Source organism: Mustela nivalis (assembly GCF_964662115.1).
Source record: "Mustela nivalis genome assembly, chromosome: 8".
NCBI classification, from domain to species: domain Eukaryota; kingdom Metazoa; phylum Chordata; class Mammalia; order Carnivora; family Mustelidae; genus Mustela; species Mustela nivalis.
In genome coordinates this window covers 60,221,522-60,243,448 of record NC_139027.1, presented here as the reverse complement: position 1 = coordinate 60,243,448, position 21,927 = coordinate 60,221,522, and the positions used below count along the sequence as shown (strand labels likewise).

The 21,927-nt window shown below is 42.1% G+C and overlaps 1 protein-coding gene and 1 long non-coding RNA gene across 9 annotated transcripts in view; one reads left to right on the top strand and one right to left on the bottom strand.

Moving 5' to 3' along the window:
- USP34 (ubiquitin specific peptidase 34) overlaps positions 1-2,734 on the bottom strand; it is a 256,932-nt gene extending 254,198 nt beyond the window's left edge. For 3 of the 8 annotated variants that reach the window (XM_082746604.1, XM_082746606.1, XM_082746607.1), the window contains exon 1: positions 2,288-2,421. In XM_082746604.1, coding sequence (XP_082602730.1) covers positions 2,288-2,330 — 43 coding nt within the window. In that variant the 5' untranslated portion in view covers positions 2,331-2,421. Of the gene's footprint in view, positions 1-2,287 lie in introns of all 8 variants that reach the window. The other 5 variants (XM_082746609.1, XM_082746612.1, XM_082746608.1 and 2 more) reach the window with 4 other exon arrangements.
- A 31-nt stretch (positions 2,735-2,765) lies between these two features.
- On the top strand, positions 2,766-4,324 carry LOC309872479. Its single transcript, XR_014315884.1, has 2 exons — positions 2,766-2,986; positions 4,064-4,324. It is a non-coding gene; the product is annotated as an uncharacterized lncRNA (long non-coding RNA).
- The last annotated feature ends 17,603 nt before the right edge of the window (positions 4,325-21,927 follow it).

The window sequence follows — 21,927 nt, the reverse complement described above, 5'->3', positions numbered from 1 at the left end:
TATAATGAGATAAAGTAAGACCCTCTGTTCTCGGGCGCCTGGGTGGCTCAGTGGGTTAAGCTGCTGCCTTCGGCTCAGGTCATGATCTCAGGGTCCTGGGATCGGGTCCCGCATCGAGCTCTCTGCTCAGCAGGGAGCCTGCTTCCCTCCCTCTCTCTCTGCCTGCCTCTCTGTCTACTTGTGATCTCTCTCTGTCAAATAAATAAATAAAATCTTTAAAAAAAAAAAAAAAAAAAAGACCCTCTGTTCTCTAGAGACTTAAACTCTTCTGTTTGGGATACAAGAACTGCAGAAAAAAAATAAAAGAGAGAACAATTTTACAAGTAGAGGGAGGAAAAAAACAACTTATAATAGTCGGATATAACCTACCAATAAAATTGCTGAATTTAGAAAAAAAAAAAAAAAGGAAGCATCATTATGAGGTTAGTGTTTAGAAAGCAAATTTTTAAACTGAGCTTTAAAGGAAATATTAAGAAATTGTCCTAAGTATTTTTAGAGCCCACTGGCTTATAAACAAATCGGAAATCCTTATTTGTTCATTAAGACAAATTTCTTAGAGGGTCTGCAGGGCCACATTTTGTGAACCTGGTTCCACTAACTGCATACAATTAAAGGTAATAAAAGCTCAATTCTACTTCAAGATTCTCTGCGTTTCTAAGTTTCCATAAATCCATTGCATTTTTTACTGCTTCTAAACAAAGTTCTAGGCGTTTCCCAAATAATTCAATAAGAACTTTCTTGTCTCTTTTCAAGAGATAATAAAGATTAACAAACTTTAGTTTCTTTAGATACTATATTAAGGGTAGTTTTCCTAAGGGAGTTCAAAATAACTTAAAACTCCAAATTATTAAACCAGTTTTTCCTATATTAAAAGCAAAGATATGCTTTTCCTAATAAAACCATAATCACACAACTTATATGAGATATAAAACAGTTTACTAAAGTAAGTAGAAGGGCTTCACCTACACAATCACCATATCATAAACCACCTGCACCAAAAGTAAAAGCATCTCAAAATGAATACAAATAACCCTAAAATTCTAGGAAAATTTAGAGTAACAGAAATTTGGGAAAGTCCAGTCTAAATATGTGCAAAACCTGCTTCCACCTGTCAGAAAGTAAACACACAGTTCAAAGTAAACTAGAACCATTCCACTTTTATTACTGCCTTGCGTTATTGAAGTAAAATTCAAACACACAAATAATCAAAATTCAAACGCAAACAAGAGGATACACTTTACAAATCCATTGTCTTAAAGAATCATATTAGAAAATAGTTTGGAAGTTTTTGGAAATAATAGAACACAAATCCAAAACCCACATAAGCGGTTTGTAAATGATCATTTTCTCAACAATCAAGTTTTTGTAAATTAACCTTTTATCTAATACACCTCAACCAACTAGGCCTTTGGGCCCAGAAGTAGTGAACTTGCAACACAGCTTGTTTCTCTAGGCTCAAATACTATCTTCCAAGAGTCGGAAATAAAAGAATCTGCCTTAAATATGTGTGTGTGTGTGTGTGTGTGTATATGTATCAGTGTACGGTCGTTAATAATCAGAAGTATACGGAATAAGGCCTTTCCTTCCAGGAGACAGGCCATGACTATCCCGGGATGGTATCTGTAGTACAGTGCTCTCCTTAATAAAATTTACCATTAAAACGACGAATGGTAGGCTAAGAAAAAACATCATTAACTTAAAAAAAAAAAAATAGGAATGAAGGTTCCAATCATGACTATCACAGTTCATTTTCAGCTATTTCAGGACTGGCAGAAAGGCTTAATACACCCACACAACCCCAAGAGAGGGGAAAACCAGCAACCTCCTCCTAGGGAGTTTAATGAAAATTAGCAGGTAAAAGAGGCCTCCTCAGCAGCACGCTGAAAATCAAAGAGGGCGGCGGGAGGGCCGAAGGGTTCGGACTGCGGAGGAGAGCTACGTCCTCGGACCCCACCTCCCTTCACGTTCCCGGCAGGACGAAAAAGGCGAAGGCTCATTAGTGCCTTCGTTAATTGACACCTGTAATGAGGAAACTTTCCGAGAGGTAAGACCGCCCAGGCCCGGCCTGGCCGGAGCTCCGGAACGGCCCCCTCTCGGACGCCCAGGTAACCGGGCCGGGCTGGGCCCGAGGCGCCTCGGCGGCCGCGCCACCGCGCACCTTCCCGGGGCGCTAGGCCCGCACGCCGCCCGGCTCGGCCGTCGCCTCCCACAGGCCGCGGCAGTCCCGGGGAGCTGCGCGGGGTCCCCAAACCGTGCACCCCCACAGGCCGCCGCCGCGGCTACTTACTTTCATTTAACACCTCCACCAGGTCTGCGCAGTTCTCGCACATCGTTCGGCCGCCGCCCCCCCCCTCCCCCGCTTCGGATCGCTCTGACTGATCCCGACCGGCGGGGGGGAGGGGAGAGAGGCGGAGGAGGGGGCCGGCCGGCCGGCGGGGCGGGGAGGCGACGAGGGCGGGCGGCGGCAGGGACGGGGCGGAGAGCAGGAGTATGGGGGAGGGGGCCGGCGGTCCCCGGAGCGGGCGGGGGAGAGGAGGGGGGCGAGGGGAGGTGCGCAGGCCGGAGGGGCGCGGAGGCGCCGGCGGCGGGGAAGGGGGGGAAGGACGGGGGGAGGGGAAAGGGAGGGAGGGGGCGGGTGGGGAGAGAAGCAGCAGAGTCACTTCACCGACCAGACGCCGCGGCCACCGCTGACGCCGCCGCCATTTTAATAGAGCGTTCGGGCTGCGCTCGGCTCTTTCCGCCCGAGCGAAGGGGCCGACGAGAAACGCCTCCCGCCCTCTCTTCGCCTCCCGCCCTCCCTCCGCACACACGCCGCACGCTCCACACCCCGCCGCGGCCGGCTCGCCGCCCTCCCTTTCCTCTTCCGTCCGGCCTCCCCGCCCTCGGTCCACCCCCTCCGCGAGCTCGCCCACCCCGCCCAGCCCGGATCTCTGTCAGCGGCCGGAAGGGAAACACGAAGCGAGCGTGGCTGCGGGGGGGAGTCCGGGTGAGTAGGAGAAGATGGCGGAGACACCGAGCGGCCCGCGATTGCGCGGCGTCGCCCACGGCGGCCCACTCCGCGGGCTGCGAGACCTAGCGAGTGCCGGGTCACTCGCGCCGCCCTGTTCCCCGCCCTTGCGCTTCGCCATTTTTCCTTCGGGCCCCCGAAGAGGGATTGGCGGCGATTTCTCCCTCCCCGCTCTCGGGTTTTGGGGATGAGGGAGGCACGGTGCACAAGGGAGCCGGGCCTGAGCAACGCTGCAGCCCAAGTCGGGGCACACGGTCCTCTCCCCGCGGGGCTTTGTGAGAAGGGAACAGCCCACGGGCGGCGTAACCCTTGCATGCGTGTTGATCGCTACCCTCGACTCATCCGTCCTCCAGCAGTAAGACACCTTGATGTGACTAGAAATGGCGGAGTGAAGAGCGTTCACATGGCATCTCCTCGCATTTACGCGAGAGGGCCCTGCACCAATTGCCCGTCTACGACTTTTCACCTGAAATAGCTACTCTGCTTCTCAGCGAAGAGCAGATCGCCAGGGTATTAAGACAGGGACAAAACAAAGAACAGGTGAAGGAAAGGGGCCGCCCTGCTGAAGTTGGTTAACAACTAGTTAGCATTAGGAAAATATTTCCTCATATCCTCACTGATTCCTGTATCCAGTACGTTTTATAGAGATGTGACTGAATAGTCCAAAAGGGAGTGTACGTAATCTTAGAACTATAACCGGAGCAGCTCTTCAGACGCTGTAGTAGTTCTTCTATAGGTTTTATCGAGGTCCCGTCCTAGCATCTTCCCATGCTAGGACCCCAGGGCCGGTGTTCTTTGCCTTTCTGCTGCTCCAGTTTGATGGTATAAAGTTTCTGTCCACCTGTTCTCCAGTGCTCTATATGAGCGGGTGAGCAGGTGATCCTTTGGAGCTGTAGAGAGAATTCTGCCATCATCTTCCTTTCCCATGTTTACTATAAAACTTGGGTTTCTGCAGACTTGACTTGAATCCTTGGCCGTCCAGCATCCATTCCCACCCCCCCCCCTTCCCCGCCAACAGGGACGCTTTCCAAACCCAATTTTTGTTTTATTTTTCAGGTGGCATTTAGAGACTTGGAACTCTGGAAGGAAAGCCCTAAGGAATACTTGTTACTGGTTTAAAACAGTCATGGTAGGGCTGAACCTGTGTTTGAGTCCTTGCCAGTGAAATGTGAGCAGAAATCTGCAGAGTGGATCTTTTGGAAAGAATTGCCCATTACTAATAAAAAAGGGACAAATTCAGTAGTCCTCACCCTTATCCCTTCTTTCTGCATGAAACGTGGTCTTGATATACAAAGTAATACAGCATCTGTTGTCTAATTTTTGTTTCTGTTTTTTACAATGAAACCACAAATAGGATAAAAGCGAACTATAAAGTTGATAGTGCAGAAAATTTAGATGTGGGTCTCTAATACATCCTAGAGCAGCAGTTCCCCATGCCCCCCCTAGTTATGTCTGCCCCGTTTTCTTTAAGCCATTCTTAGGTTTCCATTACTTGTGGCCAAACACATTCCTGATACAGAAAGTGAGGACAACTATTACCGAACATGTGGAGAGTACTTCTAGGATGTATTGAAGACACAGTCTGATCTTCAAAGAAAAATTTTTTTAATAATTGCTTCCTAGTTGTGTGTGGTTTTTGTTGTTGTTGTTTTCCTTTACAAAGTTACGTTAATGATACTTGATTTAGTATTCTTTGAGGAGAGCCTGGGTGGCACAGTCATTTGGCATCTGACTTGGTTTCAGCTGGGCTCATGATCACTGGGTTGTGAGATGGAGCCCTTTACCAGGCTCTACACTTAGTGTGGAGTCTGAGATTCTCTCTGCCCCTGCCATTTGTGCTCGCTCGCTCTTTCAAATCTTTTAAAAGAATAAAATAAAATGCTTTGAGAATCTAGAGTATTATTATCATAAACGATCATTGCTTTTACCATAAAGGGCCAGAAAGTAAGTATTTTAGGCTTTATAGGCACCCCAGCTTTCTATTACAACTACTCAGCTCAATTAAAAACAACCATAGATGGGACATCTGGGTGGCTCAGTTGTTAAGCATCTGTCTCTATCTTTGGCTCAGGTCATGATCCCAGGGTCCTGGGATCAAGCCTTGCATTGGGCTCCCTGTTCAGCGGGGAGCCTTCTCCCTCTCCCTCTGCCTCCTGCTCCCCCTACTTGTGTGCTCACACACTCTCTCTCCTTATCAAAATAAATAAAACCTTAAAAAAATAGAATATTATAGGGGCGCCTGGGTGGCTCAGTGGGTTAAGCTGCTGCCTTCAGCTCAGGTCATGATCTCAGGGTCCTTGGATCAAGTCCGCATCGGGCTCTCTGCTCAGCGGGAAGCCTGCTTCCCTCTCTCTCTCTCTCTCTGCCTGCCTCTCCGTCAACTGTGATCTCTCTCTGTCAAATAAATAAATAAAATCTTTTAAAAAAATAGATTATAGTACTGTATCCATTTCTTTCATAGTTCTTACTAATCTCTAGAATTACTTTATTTCTGTTTATTTGTATTGGCGACACATTGGACTGCAAGTAAACAATTTTTGAATTAAGAATGGCTAAACAGTTGGTTAACTGTTAGCCGACTTCCTTCGGCTTGGGTCATGGTTCCAGGGTCCTGGGATCAAGACCCACATCGGGCTCCCTGCTCAGCGGAGAGCCTGCTTCTCTCCCTCTGCCTGCCGTTCTGCTTACTTGTGCTATCTCTCTATCTCTCTGTCAAATCAATAAATAAAATTTTTTTAAAATGACCTAAACAACAGAACTTATTTTTCTCTTGTAACAAACAAGCAGTAAACAGTCCAGTCCAGGGTTGGTACAGTGGCTCAAAGATACGGACCCAAGTTCTTTGTTCCTTTCATTTCACCGTCTAAATATTGTCTTGTCACCTCCTAGTTGAAAGCTAGCCACTACAGCACCAACTGTCTGCTTTAAATATCGCCCTCGCCCCACAAGGACGACAAGACACCCTGGTTCAGATGCATCTTCTCTCTCTTCCCTCCGCAAGTCTACACACTTATATACGCTTACATGACCAATCAGCGAGCAGGGTACAGGAGGTAGCGAATCAGGCTGTGCACCTAAACGAACAACTTCGCTAGCAACCAATGCTGTTTACTTCCTCTTTGAGCGTCCGCTTAGTCTCACGAGGCAATCCTAACCTGGCAACTAGCCAGGCGCCATCTTTTAATGGCGGAGGCCGCCCTGGCCAGGGGCCTGCTTCCGACATCTCCCCCTTTTTTCTTTTATGGCAGGGATCGTGCCTGTCTTAGGTTGTCAGTGGCGGGGAATATCCTTACCCGTCATCAGACGGCAGATATCAATGATCTGCGTCCTGTCTTAGGTTGGTATATTTCCCCCACCAATCTTACCCGTCGTTGACTACCGATCCAGCATACTTAGCCATATTTGGGGGGATGTTCCAGCCTCGATGGCTAACAAGGTCTGCACCATGGCTTGCTGTTGCCTATGTTGCTGTCGCCTCCAAATACTAGCAGAATCAAGCCCACTACAAGGATTGTTATCAGACCAATTACGCTAGCCCATTGTTTCGTAAAGGTTAACACATCTTGCAATGTTTTGATTATCTCTGGGAGGGTTGCAAGCTCAACTCTGGTGTTATTTATCCTTGTTATTCCTAGTACCAGGTGCTAAGTATAGTTTTGGAATTCTGCGGACTAATTCCCCCGCAAGTATTGGGAGAGCTGTCGGAAGACATTCTGTTAGTCACTCATATTAGTATAGGCTATGGGGGTTACACAAATTGCCGGGAAGGGTATTATACATCCCAGTCCCAATAGGGCCCCCCATATGTCCACTTGTTCTTGAACCAAATCCACTCTCTGGTTGACTATCAGGATTTCTGCTTGCAGATGTGCATTGATCTGAGTCTATGTTTGAAGGGCAGCCGCCGTTCCTTCTGCAAGGGTGTTCACAGCTTCCGCAGTGAGTATAGTTGCAGCAAGCGAGACTGCTGCTGCCGTGGCAGCTGTTGTAGATATAGCCAATGCTGTCACAACGGCGGCTGTGATACCAAAATCTCTCTTCTTTCTGGATAGCACCACCGGTAACTTGTCCTCTGAAATGGAAACTGGGATAGGAACATGGGTAGGGATACGCATAATCACAGCCAGCTTGAAGGCCCAAACATTCCAGCACTGGGAAAGACAGCAATTCTTAGTGCAATTCAACGTATCATTCAGCTCACTAGCATTTGTTACAAGGAAAAACGGTGGCGAGACCCATATGGGAGTGGGCTGATAAGTGATATTATTGGGACAAGACACATTAACTGTTGTCTCAAAGATACTAGAGTCATTTTGTTTATAAGAACAGTTGAGGAATTTGCCACCATTTAACATGGACACTGCTGAGATATCAGTACATGCTCCTAGCAAGTTACAGACCTGCCATGCATCAAAGGGAGAGGAGGGAATATGAGAGAAGAGTTAGTCACTGGTAAAGGATATAGCCATGCTTTAACCACTGCCCACAGCTCTCTGGCTTGAAGTCTGCCACAGGAGGTGTAGCATCCCCAGAGTTATCAGCATCTTCAGCATCGTGACTGGTGTTTGGAGGCAAGGCTGCACGCACCAGCCGTTCTGGGATCCAAATTGGAGCCTCCTTTTCCTGTGGAAAAACACATACAGACCCCCTACTCCATACTAACACTGGATCTGGTCCATTCCACTTTCCTGTGAGGATGTCCTTCCAAAGTACTAAAGGCTTAGGGGAAGCAGCAGCATCACTTGCATGTCTGTCTGCAGCTGATTTACCCGTTTTGTGCAACGTTAAAAAATTCAAAATAAAGAGAATGGTGTTGAGCTTATCTTTAGGGGACCTGAAGGTGTCCCCTATTCCCCCTTTTTGTTTATAAAGTGCATTTTTTATTGTAAGATGAGCACGCTCCACAACACCCTGTCCGTGTGGGTTATAGGGTATTCCATGTATCAAGTGAATGTCAAGTTGTTGTAGGAAGGCTTTAAAGGGTTGTGATATGTAGCCTGGAAAATTATCTGTCTTTAATTGGCATGGCTTTCCCCATGCCGCGAAAGCCTGTAGGCAATGGGCGATAACATCTCTGAATTTTTCCCCCGTATGCACTGAGGCGAAAATTATTCCAGAGCAGGTATCTACAGAGACATGAACATATCTTAACTTTCCAAATTCTGAAACATGTGTGACATCCATTTGCCATATATGATTAGGTAACAAACCCTTAGGATTAACCCCCAAGGACAGTGCAGGTAGTAAGATCACGCAATTTCTGCAGGAGACTACTATGTCCCGTGCCTGTGCTTTTGTTATGTTAAATTTGAGGCGAAGAGTTAAAGCATCCTGTTTCTTCAAATCCTCCCCTAAGTGGTCCCATTGAGGTATGTTTAGCAAGCCTTCATCTAGGAACCATGGAGCCGCCTTTTCCACTGTATTCAAAAAGGCCCGAGCAGTTTTTGCTTTTAGTGGAGTTCCATTGGCGTTCAGCAGGTCTTCTAAAGACCCTTCCAACCGCACTTTAGATACTTCATATCCCATTATGAACACACAGACAACAGACGCGGATGTTAAAGACTCACCGCTAAATTCCGCTCTAAGGCCACCCCGCTTCTTATTGCGGACTTGTACAAGATTCCCACCACTTTGATCGTGGTCCCTTCCCCGCTTACCTGCAGTTTCAATAAGAAAATCCCGGCTCTATGGCCGCCCCGCTTCTTGTTGCAGTCTTGTACAAGTTTCCCACCACCTTTGTCATGGTTTTACCCCGCTTACCTGCGGAATTCTCCCTTGCAAGGTTTTTCTATTTTTACTCCCCGCTTTACCACGGAATTCCCACTTTTGAACGTGGCTAATGTCCCCGCTTACCTGCGGACCTTTACTCCCCGCTTTCCTGCGGATTACCTTGCAAGATTCCTTTTTTTAGTTCCCGGGTGCCGGCGCCATTTATCGCCCTCGCCCCGCAAGGACGACAAGACGCCCTGGTTCGGATGCATCTTCTCTCTCTTCCCTCCGCAAGTCTACACACTTATATACGCTTACATGACCAATCAGCGAGCAGGGTGCAGGAGGTAGCGAATCAGGCTGTGCACCTAAACGAACAACTTCGCTCGCAACCAATGCTGTTTACTTCCTCTTTGGGCGTTCTGCTTAGTCTCAGGAGGCAATCCTAACCTGGCAACTAGCCAGGCGCCATCTTTTAATGGCGGAGGCCGCCCTGGCCAGGGGCCTGCTTCCGACATTAAAGACAGAAGGAGGAAAGGTGATGATGGCCCATCTTGATTTCAGTTCCCTACAAAGAGGTCCTGAGACAAGGACAGAAGTGGAAATAGTTTTATTTTGATGTGACCCCAAGAAACTGATAGGATAGTGGAGAAGTGAGATAGGAAATGGAAGAGTAAGTATCCAATAAAAGATCCATTATCCCTTTAATCCTAAGAATAACTAGAGCCTAGTACCCCCGGTAAATTCTACAAACCAATAAGAAACATGTGCCTTAAAATCATCCTACCCAAAAAACACTCATCTTCTCCAAGGGACAAGGAAAGCTAGTTATGTACATCTACTCTCCTTAGTCACTGACTTTTGCTAGAGGAGAGGTCATGGGGCCACAAAGTAGGCTTCTCCTGGCTCAGCAGCTGAAGAAAATCCTAGAGCATAAAAATGTAGGTACTCGCAGTTGGAAGTCTGGCCACTGTACACTGAAGTGATAAGAACTAGGGATATGGGCAGAGCATCGTGACAGCATCTGGTACACCCCTTTTCCCTCTTCTGTTTGGCTCGAAAATAATTATGATAATCTGGAAAAGCAGCAACCATCCTGAAACAATAAACCTGTAGGCAAAAAGCAAAAGCCAAGGCATGGAAGATGGCAAAATGGAAAAAGAAAAGGCCTGAGTCCCTGGTGGCATTGTTGATCAGCTGAATCAGTGCTAGCAACTACCTACTTGTTGATATGTAAGATGTTTCATTATCTAACAAACACAAAACCCTAAAGCTACTATTAGAGTATTTGTAGCCCAATGCAGTCATAAAAAATAGTGTGGTAGTTAGAATAATGCCCCTAACCCTCAAAGATTTCTATATCTTAATCCCCAGAATTTGTGAATATGGTACCCTACATGGCAAAAGGGACTTTCCAGGTACCGACCTTGGGACAGGGAGATTATTTTCTATTCACGTGGGCTCAATTTATTACATGGGGCTTTAAAATGAGAAAACGATTCCCAGCTTTGTGCAAAGGGAGCTGTAACTACACAAGAACGGTTGGAAAGATGCAACACTCCTGGCTTTGAAGATGAAGGAAGTGGGCCATGAGCCAACAAATGTGGGTGGCCTCCAGAAGCTGGAAAAGACAAGGAAACAAATTCTCCACTTCAGCCTCCAGAAAGAATCCCAGCCAGTCCTGTAGACACCTTGATATAGTCCAATGAGACCTTTGTTGGACTACTCACTTACAGGACTATAAAATGATGTTTGTTAAAATTTAGTTTTAAGCCACTATATTTGTGGTAATTGGTTTCAGCAGCTATAGAAAAGTAATAGAAGTGGCATGTAGGTAAAGAGAACAGCATAGGAAAACCCTTGAGACAAAATTCCTTGCCTGTTTCTAGAAACAGGAATAAAGCCAATATGACTAGAACATAGTTGGGAGAGAAGGCCCATTGCAGACGTAGCAGAGCACTGCAAACTTTGTTAAGATTTTCATCTAGATCCTAAAAAACAATAGAAAGCTTTTAAGTATATAAGCAACACAATCAGGTTTTTATTTTAAAATATTCAGACTAAAAGAAAATATTCAGACTGATGTGTAGAGAATAGATTAGAGATAGGAACAACTGGGAGTTATTAATAATGATACAGAAAGATGATAGCTTGGACTAGGGTAATAGGAAAGAAATGGAGAAAAGGGAGTCCATTCTAAGAACATTTTGGAGGGGAAAAGAACAAGACTTGATTGATGGGTTTGGGAAGAAGAGAAAATATTATCAGGGCTGTCTCCAGGTAAGAGATTTGTCCAACTGAGTAAATGATGGTGCCATTCACCAAGTTAGGGATCACTTAAAGGAGGACCAGAGGGAGAGGGGATCAATAATGACAAGTACTATTTTGGGTTTTTTGTTTGTTTGTTTAAAGATTTTATTTATTTGACAGAGACTGCAAGAGAAGAAACACAAGCAGGGGGAACGGGAGAGGAAGTAGCAGGCTTCCCGCTGAGCAGGGAGGCTGACACGGGGCTTCAACCCAGAACCTTGGGATCACGACCTGAACTGAAGGCGATGCTTAACCGACTGAGCTACCCAGGCGCTCCCCCAAAAAATAAACTTTTAAAAAATTAAAAATAAAAATTGAATAGAGGAAGAGACAATGCCCCCAAAGAGTTTAAAGAATATACTGCAGGGGTGGGGGTGTTGCGGAGCGCCTGGGTGGCTCAGTCAGTAAAGCGGCTGCCTTTGGCTCCGGTCATGATCCCAGGATCCTGAATTGAGCCCCACATTGGGTTCCCTGCTCAGCAGGGAGCCTGCTTCTCCCTCTCCCTCTGCCTGCTGCTCTGCCTGCTTGCACACTCTCTCTGTCAAATAAATAAATAAAATTAAAAAAAAAAAAAAAAAAAGAATATACTGGGGGAGGGATTTTGATACCATTTAAACTGAAGAAGAAGTACTCAAAAATGATGAAGATGACAATTGTTGAATGCTGCAAAGTCAACTAAAATACACTCTACAAAATATTTATTATATTTAGCACACGGGAGGTCATGGGGAAGGAATTATGGACACTGAAACCTCGTTGCAGTAGACTGGAGATAAGAAACTATTAAAATAGAAAACTATTTTAAGACTGGACTCTAGAGAGAAGGTGGGGTGACTAGATGAGGAAGAAGACTAATGTGTGTAAATGCTAGCAGAAACATAAAAATAATAGGTAACTTATTGTATATACTGTGCAACAAGCACTGAGCACTCATTTAATTCTCCCAACAGCCTTATATACTGTGTTCTATTGTTCTCCCTATTTTCCAGAAGAGAATAGTAAGGTCTTAAGGAGTTGAGACAGAAAGTGATGGTACTAGAACAGAGAAGTCACAGTGCTTGCTGTAAATTCTCAGAAGATGAGGGATGTGGCAACATTACACAGGTGCAAGGATTGACTTTTGATAATGGGGAAAAAGGAAAAGATTGGTACCTATGTGTGTAAATCTGATGAGCAGGAGTTGAGGGAGTTCCCAGCAGATGACTTGGGTTTTTTTTTTTTCCTGAAATAAAAGGAGACAAGAAGAAGGCAGGATTATGATAGACTGAGAGGGCTGTAGTTTTAAAACAGAAGTTCTGGAGAGCCAATGAACCAATTAACTGAAGAATTATGATACTGATTCTGGGTGGAGATGAAGGTATGGTAGAGCTTGGGTTTTGGTATTCATGAACTTCTTAGTGATGTTAGTCTTCCCAGAGGTTTTAATATCCATTTGTCCCTGTGTAGTGAGCAACTGAACAGAATGCCATCTACGCCATGGGCATCAGAGATGTGTATGTTTACTATAACAGGACAGCAATAAAGTGTCTTTTAACAATTACGACAATTTTCCAACATGTGGAAATGTGTTGAGGAAAGGGTGTCTTATTCTAATTCATATGAAGGTTAGCAGAGATGCAGCATCTGCCCTGTGTAGCTCCAATAGCTTCCCAGGTTTTGCATGGTTAACACCTAACAAATGGCAAAACAAAACAAGAATGAGTAAGTCCCGCACTTACCTTAGTTCCTGCTAAAACATTCAAGGAGAGAGCAGATAAACTCTGTGTGTGCATGAGGGCTGTGAGTTTGGATATCTCTAGCCTTCACCTTTGCTACCTTTCTTGTCTTTCACATAGTACTTTTCTATAAGTCAACCACATATCTTTATAAAACAGGTGAAAAAAACCTTCTCATCTCCCTGCCACAAAATCATTTTTGTATATTGAGTGTGTATTTTTTTAAAATAATAATTTTTAAGCAACCATAAAAAGAGATACAAAGGTTTTATCTTGGCATGAAAGTGGTTAAGTGGATGTTTTTGAGAAGATTGAATGGGGTTACTTTTTCCCAAGGTAGTGCCACTCATTAAAGTAAGCCTTTAAGTGTTTTTTTGTTTTGTTTTGTTTTTTTCTCTTCCACAATTTATGGTGTTTCTCAATGGCCTCTTAGGACTGTATTCATAGAACTCTAAGAGTTGTAAGAAATGTAAATTCATTCAGATCTGGAGTTTCTGAACCCATTTGTCTGCATACTTCAGAGGAATTTTTAAAAAGTATGTATCCCTTGCATACTTTAACTTGGCATCTAACATTTTTCATCATAACCTTAAAGAACTGCAGAAGATGTGACTTCTGATATAAATATTAAAATTTTAAATAAAACTGTTTAATGTTGGGGCACCTGGGTGGCTCAGTGGGTTAAGCCTCTGCCTTCGGCTCAGGTCATGATCTCAGGATCCTGGAATGGAGCCCCACATCGGGCTCTCTGCTCAGCTGAGAGCCTACTTCCTCCTCTTTCTCTCTGCCTGCCTCTCTGCCTATTTGTGATCTCTCTCTCTCTCTGTCAAATAAATAAATAAATAAATAAAATCTTTAAAAAAATTATTTTTAAGTAATCTCTACACCCAAGGTAAGGCTCGAACCCACAACCAAGATCAAGAGTCACATGCTCTACCCACTGAGTCAGCCAGGCACTCCAAGGGTGCTTCTTGGTCATATTAAACTGTTATAGGCAAGTTTTCCCACTACAAATTTGCCTGTTTTGACCAGGAAATAATAAATACTAAGATGAAAAATAAAATATAGCAGTAACATGTATATAGGAATAGAAAAAACAAAGCTATGAAGCAGAAAATCTTGAAACAGAATATGTATGTAAGACTTTATTATAAGATGGCTGAAGGGAAAAGTGCTTAGTCATTCTAGGGGAAAAATGTTCTCAATTTTGTTATCATTTACCAAAAACGCAGAATTAAACTGTAAAGGTACTAAAAGAAAATATAACAGAAAATAATATAATCTTAGGTTGTGGAAGACCTTTACTCTAGGCATAACGTAAAAAATAGAATCCATACATTGATAGATTGGACTAAATTTTAAAAATTCTGTATATTTGAGGTACCTGGCTGGCTCAGTTCGTGGAACATGCAACTCTTGATCTGGGGATCATGGGTTTGAGCCCCAAGCTGGGTGGAGAGATTACTTAAGAAATAAAACAAAAAAAAACTTTTTTAAATTCTGCATATCTAACCACCATAAATAAAATTGGGGAAAAAAAAATTCCTGCAAACTAAGGAAACCATTCTAACATTACAAATACTACTCTACTTGCAAAAATAAACGCAAAGTATAAAAACCCAAACAGGCCAAAAATATGCTGGTATAAATTGGAAATTTTTTTTTTTTTAAGATTTTATTTATTTATTTGACAGAGAGAAACCACAAGTAGATGGAAAGGCAGGCAGAGAGAGAGAGGGAAGCAGGCTCCCCGCCGAGCAGAGAGCCCGATGTGGGACTCGATCCCAGGACCCTGAGATCATGACCCGAGCCGAAGGCAGTGGCCTAACCCACTGAGCCACCCCGGCGCCCCGGAAATTTTTTTTTAAGTAAAAAATTCAACCTCCTCAGATGCCATGAAAGAAATTTTCTTTTTGAGGATTTTATTTATTCATTTGAGAGAAACAGAGATAGTGACAGAGAGCAAGAAGCGGGGACCCTAGAGGGAGAAGCAGGCTCCTTGCTGAGCAAGGCACCTGGTGCAGAACTAATGTGGGACTTGATCCCAGGACCCTGGGATCATGACCTGACCCAAAGGAATACGCTTAACGGACTGAGCCACCCTGTCATCTGAAAGAAAAAAAAACATTTTTTAAAATTAATTAATTTATTTGACAGAAGGAGACACAGCGAGAGAGGGAACACAAGCAGGGGGAGTGGGAGAGGGAGAAGAAGGCTTCCCCCTCAGCCGGGAGCCCTATGCAGGACCGGATCCCAGGACTCTGGGATCATAACCTGAGCCCAAAGCAAATGCATAATGACTGAGCCACCCAGGAGCACCTGAAATAAAATGTTTAATAATAATTTATAGCTTGGGCTGAGATAGAGAGGAATCACAGAGTAATACTTTATTGGTGAGAATATAAAATTATTTCAGCTTTGGGGTGCCTGGATAGCTCAGTCATTTAAGCCTCTGACTTCCGCTCAGGTCCGATTCCAGGGTCCTGGGATTGAGCCTCCTCCCATCAGGCTTCCCCGCTTGGCTACGAGTCTCCCTCTCCCTCTGCCCCTCCCCCCTACTTCTGCGTGTGCGCGCTCTCTCTCTCAGATGAATGAATAAATGAATGAACGAATGAATAAATGAATAAATAAAGTCTTTATTTTAAAAAATTGATTCAGCTTTTCTGGAGAGAAACTTTGTAATATGTATTTAAGTCTTTAATTTTTATATATGCTTTGGCCTAGAAATTCTGTCTAGTAATTTATCTACAAATAGCAAGATAAAACTTAATTATAAAAATGTTTATCAAAGCTTTGCTTAAATAGTAAAAAACCAGCAACCATCTGAATGTCTAGTAGTAAAGAAATTATTGAGTAAATTATAATGTGTCCATGCAAAGAAACATCTTGAAAATAGATGTTGTATAGTATTTTATAACCTGGAAATATGTTAAAGTAATGCATGTAAGTTTTTTAAAATGTATGAAACAATATGAACTGTATGGTTCTACTCTGTTAAAAAAGGCTGGGAAACAATGAGTGAATAATGGGTTCACAGTTAACTTCTGTTGGAGGGTTACAGTTAGTTTTTGTTTGTTTGTTTTTATTTTTGCTTATCTACATTTGGCATACTTTACACAATGAAGATGTCTTACTATTACAATTTTAAAGCAACAAAATTCTTGTTAATGCTTAAACTACATGAATAAAGCCTATCTCTATTAGGAATCAATTAGGGGAACAGAACCACTATGAGTATTATGAACTAATGAATTCATTATAAGAACAAAAAGCATCCATAACTGTGGGACAAGCAGGCCAAGACTGTCGACTCTGCCTCTGCTGGTAGACCTGGGGTCACTATGGCTCAGCAGCACCCACAGGTGAGAACTAAAGCATGAGTCTCAGGAGGAAAGGACAAGCTGGAATCCTTGTCTCTCACCATCTCTCATCAAGATAGCCTTCAGAGAGCAACAGTCGCTGCCTCACTTCTACCACCCATCTCTTTTTATTATTATTATTATTATTATTATTTTAATTTTGTAATTAATCTCCACATGCAATGTGGGACTCAAACCCTGAGATCAAGAGATGTAAGCTCTACCAACCAAGCCAGGCAGGTTGCCACCACCCATTCCTCACCAAATCTTTTTTGGACAATTCCAACTGAGAACCATTCATGTAAGGGTGATGGGCACTTTTCAGACAATTTGTTCTTATAATATTCCAAAGGAAAATAATTTCTAAGGGCTCATTAGAAATTCCAGTCTACTCCAAAATGATATTTCACAGCAAATACATTTTATTAAGCTTCTTTGTGTTAATGTTGTAAAAATCAGATGCTCAAGCACATACCATCTGTGAGTTGGGGCAAGTCATTTAATTTGTGTCATTTTCCTAACCTGCAAAATGGGGAAAATAAGTGAGAGGAGTTGTGAGAATTAAGTGAGATAGTACATGTAAAAAAACCCTTCGGGGTACCTGGGTGACTCAGTAGGTAAGCATCTGATTCATGTTTTCAGCTCAGGTCATGATCTCAGGGCTGTAGGATCAAGCCCCTGGTTAGGCTCCGTGTTCAGGTCAGAGTCAGCTTGTCCCCTCTCCCCTGCTCCTTCTCTACCACCCTACTCCCCTCTCTCCCCAGCCCAGATAAATAAATAAATAAATAAATAAATAAATACAATCTTTAAAAAATACACATGTAAAACATCATAGGTTCACAGACCTGTACCCCTGGGGCTAATAATACAATATATGTTAATAAAAAATACAAAATTTATAAAAAATTTTAAAAATACTAAAAAAATCATAGCATGATAATTAGCATATTGTAAACAATAAATGATAGCTATTATTCATAATAGCAAATCTGCACATAATGAGCAAGTATGTAAATATGACTCATGATTGTAGGAAACTTCACTGCCTGGCATTTTGGCATGTAGACTTTGTCTGCATTTAGGTCAAAGGAGTCAGATGTGGGCCTCCATCCCAGAATCCTGGATGCCTGACCAACTGAGCCACCCAGGTGACCCACCGGTGTTTTAAAAAACATTTTTAGGGTGGGGTTATGGACATTGGGGAGGGTATGTGCTTTGGTGAGTGCTGTGAAGTGTATAAACCTGGCGATTCACAGACCTGTACCCCTGGGGATAAAAATACATGTTTATAAGAAATAAAAAATTAAAAAAAAAAAAACATTTTTAAAGCAACATCTTCATGTTACAGATAAACTGCCAAATTTCCTTGTTTTTTAAAATTTTGTGAACTGTTTCAAATGTAGATAATAACACAGTTTTATCAACCACTTTGCTCTATTAAGTTCTTTATCCATATTTGCTTTATTTTTATTTTTAAAGATTTTTTATTTATTCATTTATTTTAGAGTGAGTCTATGCATGCACGAGTGGGAGATGGGCGAGGGGAGAGAAGGAGGGAGAGATAGAGAATCTGAAACAGACTGTGTACTGAGTGTGGAGCCAGACATAGGGCTTGATTTCTCAACAGTGAGATCATGACCTGAGCAGAAACCAAGATCTGAATGCTTAACTCACTGAGCCACCCACATGCCCCATATTTGCTTTATTTTTTTTAGTGAAATTAAATGTGTATCTCCTTATTCCATTAGCCCTCCCCCCTCCCACCTCTCCAAATTAATCCTAATATCTAAATTTGGCATTTTCCACACTCAAACCTGTCTTTATATTATTAATATAAAGGGTTGTATTAATTAAAAACATATAGCATAATTTGTTATATTTTTCAAGTGTTATGTAGATGGCACATAAATTGTTATAAATATTATATAAATTAACCATATAATACTCTGATGAGCATATAAATTGTTTTTTCCACCCAACTTTACTTTATTTATTTATGTTTAAGTAAGCTCCATTCAGAGCTTGAACTCAGAACCCTGAGATCAAGAATCCCATACTCTAACAACTGAACTAGCCAGGCACCCCTCACTCAACATATTTTTAATTTTTTTGTTTTTGTATTTTTAAAATGATTATTTATTTATTTATTTGATATAATTTTGTCCATTTATTTTATTTTAATTTTTAATTATTTTTACAAAAAATTTTTAAAAAGATTTTATTTATTTATTTGACAGAGAGAGATGACAAGCAGGCAGAGAGGCAGGCACAGAGAGAGGAGGAAGCAGGCTCCCTGCCGAGCAGAGAGCCTAATGGGGGGCTCGATCCCAGGACTCTGAGATCATGACCTGAGCCCAAGGCAGTGGCTTAACCCACTGAGCCACCCAGGTGCCCCTATTTTTACAAATTTTTTTAAGTTTAGTATTGTTTAGTAATCTCTACACCCAACCTGGGGTTCAAACCTATAATACCAAGATCAAGAGTCCTGTGATCTTCCTACTGAGTCAGCCAGGTGCTCTTCTTTACACATTCTTTTTAAGAAGGATCCATGCCTAGTGCAGAGCCACAGGGCTTGAACTCACAACACTGAGATAAAGACCTGAGATGAGACCAAGAGTCGGACCCCTTAACACATATATTTTTTTGTAACACATATTTTTGAAAAAAATTTTTGATTAAACTTTATCCCAACTTGGGACTGGACCTTGCAACCCTGAGATCAAGAGCCACATGCTCTCCCAACTGAGCCAGCCAGGTGTCCCTGATCATTCATTTTAACTCAGGTATGGTGTCCCCCAATATAAATATATCACAATTTAACCATTCCCTTGTTGAACATTTAGTTTAGTTTCAGTTCTTGCTCTTAGAAACAATGGTGAAATGGACATTCTTGTTCATTGAGAGGGATGAGTGGACTCTTTGCCGAGCTTGATTCCATGACCACTCATCATGACCTAAGTAGAAACCAAGAATTGGTTGCTCAACCAACTGAGCCACCCAAGTACTCCAGCATTTTCAACTTCTAATAATGTCTTTAATAATACATTTAACCATCATTTCTATCTACACTTATGTAACCTGAAATAATGAGCCACTCATATATATTGTTGAAATAATAAAGCTGTTTTTCCCCTCCAGAAATATAATTAATTGCTTATTATTGTACCAATTCTTCTACAAAATCAAAGGGCATTCTAGAACATTCTTATTTTGTCCAGTATGGCAAGTTTAGGCTATAGTTTATCATTAGTATCATTTCCCTTCTGTTCTTCAGTAGATTCAGCAGATTCAGCTTTATATTTTAAAGGACTGTTAAGAAATAGTTTCATCTCTCTTTTTTTTTTTTAAGATTTTATTTATTTATCTGACAGACAGACAGAGAACACAGCAGGCAGAGGGAGAAGCAGGCTTGCCCTGAGCAGTGAGGCAGACACAGGGCTTGATCTCAGGACCCTGGGATGACCTGAGCCGAAGGCAGACGCTTAACAACTGAGCCACCCAGGTGCCTCCATTTCCATCTTTTTGTCCTAGGTGTTTGTTTATATTTTGTTATAAATTATCCATTTATAAGTATCAAAATCTGTAAACTTACTACCTATATAAGAATATCAGAGCAATAAAGATAAAGCAATGGTAAAAAGTTAACTAGTAGTAGTAGCAACAACCACATAATTAAAGGGTAAGGATAAATCAGGATCTTCCTAAAGGGCAGTCTTCCATTGTGATAGGAACTGAAATGGCAGAAATGCTGCAAATGTTTCTCAGATTTCACTATGGCAAGAGACCAGTCTATCAATGATCATCATAATATCTTAGGACAATTAGCTTGAAGTAACAAGTTTATAGTAGAATTTACGTCCTGAATTTTATCCATTGCAGCAAGTAAACCCATATCTACAATCATTGTAAGTGACAAACACACAAACCCTTTGGTACAAATATTTTGTTTCTAGAAATTTATTTTTTGTATCTACTCAAACATGTAGAAGTTTATTCAGAGTAATGGCAAGAAGAAATTAGCACCTACCTTTGGACCAATTAGTATACTAAAAGCTTTACATATATTAACTTATTTGATCCTCATAACCTTAGGAGGTAAGTATTATTCCCATTTTACCGATGGGTAGGTATAAACTTATGGGCAAGTATCATGGGTAGGTACGTTTGGGTAGTTACTATTCCCATGTTATAAATGTTTGGAGAAGTTAACCTTCATAGAGTTTTGGAGAAGTTAAATTATTTATAAGTAAGTTCTTATAGATAGAGTACCACAATAAAATGAAGTGAAATTTAAGAATGGGAATTTCGGCAATCTGGCAGGCTTCTGTTCTGTCAGCAACTATACAACGTATTAATGAGATGGAACTAAATATGCTGCTCAGAACACTAATAACATGTCTATAGAGTACTCCTCACTCATAAGTAAATATTAATAACCTGATGCATAGGTATTATTCCCATTTTACAGATGAAGAAAATGAGGTTTAGAGAGGCAAAATAATTTGCCTGAGGTCACAGAACTAGTAAGGGATGGAGCTGTAGTTCAAACCTAGGCCATATGGCTCTAGACTCCTTTAATCACTACATGATACCATCAATATGCTTATGAGAGTATTATAGGGTCAGTTAGTTTAATTATGGTATATACCTTCAATGGAATATAATGCAGTCTTAAAAAATGAGGAAACTTTTTTTCTTTTTTAGAATTTTATTTTGGAGGAAGAGTAAGCATACACACACACAAGCGTGGGGAAGGCAGAGGGAGAGGGACAAAGAGATTCCCCACTGAGCACTGAGCACAGAGCCCAGTCCCAGGACCCTGAGATCATGACTTCCCCATGACCTGAGCCAAAGTCAGATGTTTAACTGACTGAGCCACCCAGGCATCACATGAGGAAGCTTTTTATAAATGAATATAAGACAACAGGCAAGCTATATCACTAAGTGAAAAAGCCCAGTGTATAATAATCTATTGTGTGAAATTATATCGTGAACCCAGAGACCTGAAAATATATACAAAATTTGGGCTAAATGTGCATTTGCCTGTGGGGAAGTTTGCTAACTTCTTTGTTTTTGTTTTGTTTTGTTTTTTAAGACTTTATTTATTTATTTGAGAGAGAGAACATGAACAGGGGGAGAGACAGAGGGAGAAGCAGAATCCCTGATGAGCAGGGAGGTCAGTGCGGGGGTTGATTCCAGGACCCCAGGATCATGACTCAAGCCAAAGGCAGATGCTAAACCAAGTGAGCCACCCAGATTCCCCCAAAGTTTGCTATTATTATATCCCCCCCCCCCAAAATGACTAAGAATCTCTATGCTATGGGGTGCCTGGCTGGCTCAATCAGTTCAGTACAGCATCCAACTCTTGATCTTGGGGTTGTGAGTCTGAGCCCTACATTGAGTGTAGACATTACTTAAAAATAAAATCTTTTAAACAATTTTAAAATAAAGTTATATAAAATTATCTCTTGGTTATGAATGAACGCTTGGCATTACACAAATTGTATATACACTGTGATTTATATATACGTATAAAAATATGAACAGGAGGGGCACCAGTGTGGTGCAATCAGTTAAGCAACTAACTCTCAGTTTCTGCTCAGATCGTGATCTCCTGGTCATGAGGTCAGGTTGTGCCAGGCCCCCTGTTCAGCTTGGAGTCTGCTTGAGATTTTCTCCCCCTCTGCCCCTCCTGCTCATGCTCTCTCTTTCTCAAAATCAATCAATCAATCAATCTTGAAAAAAAAATATGAACAGGAAAAGATTAAGTAAAGTAAATAATAGCATCTTATACCAAAAATTCCAGACAGGTCAAAGATTTTAACTG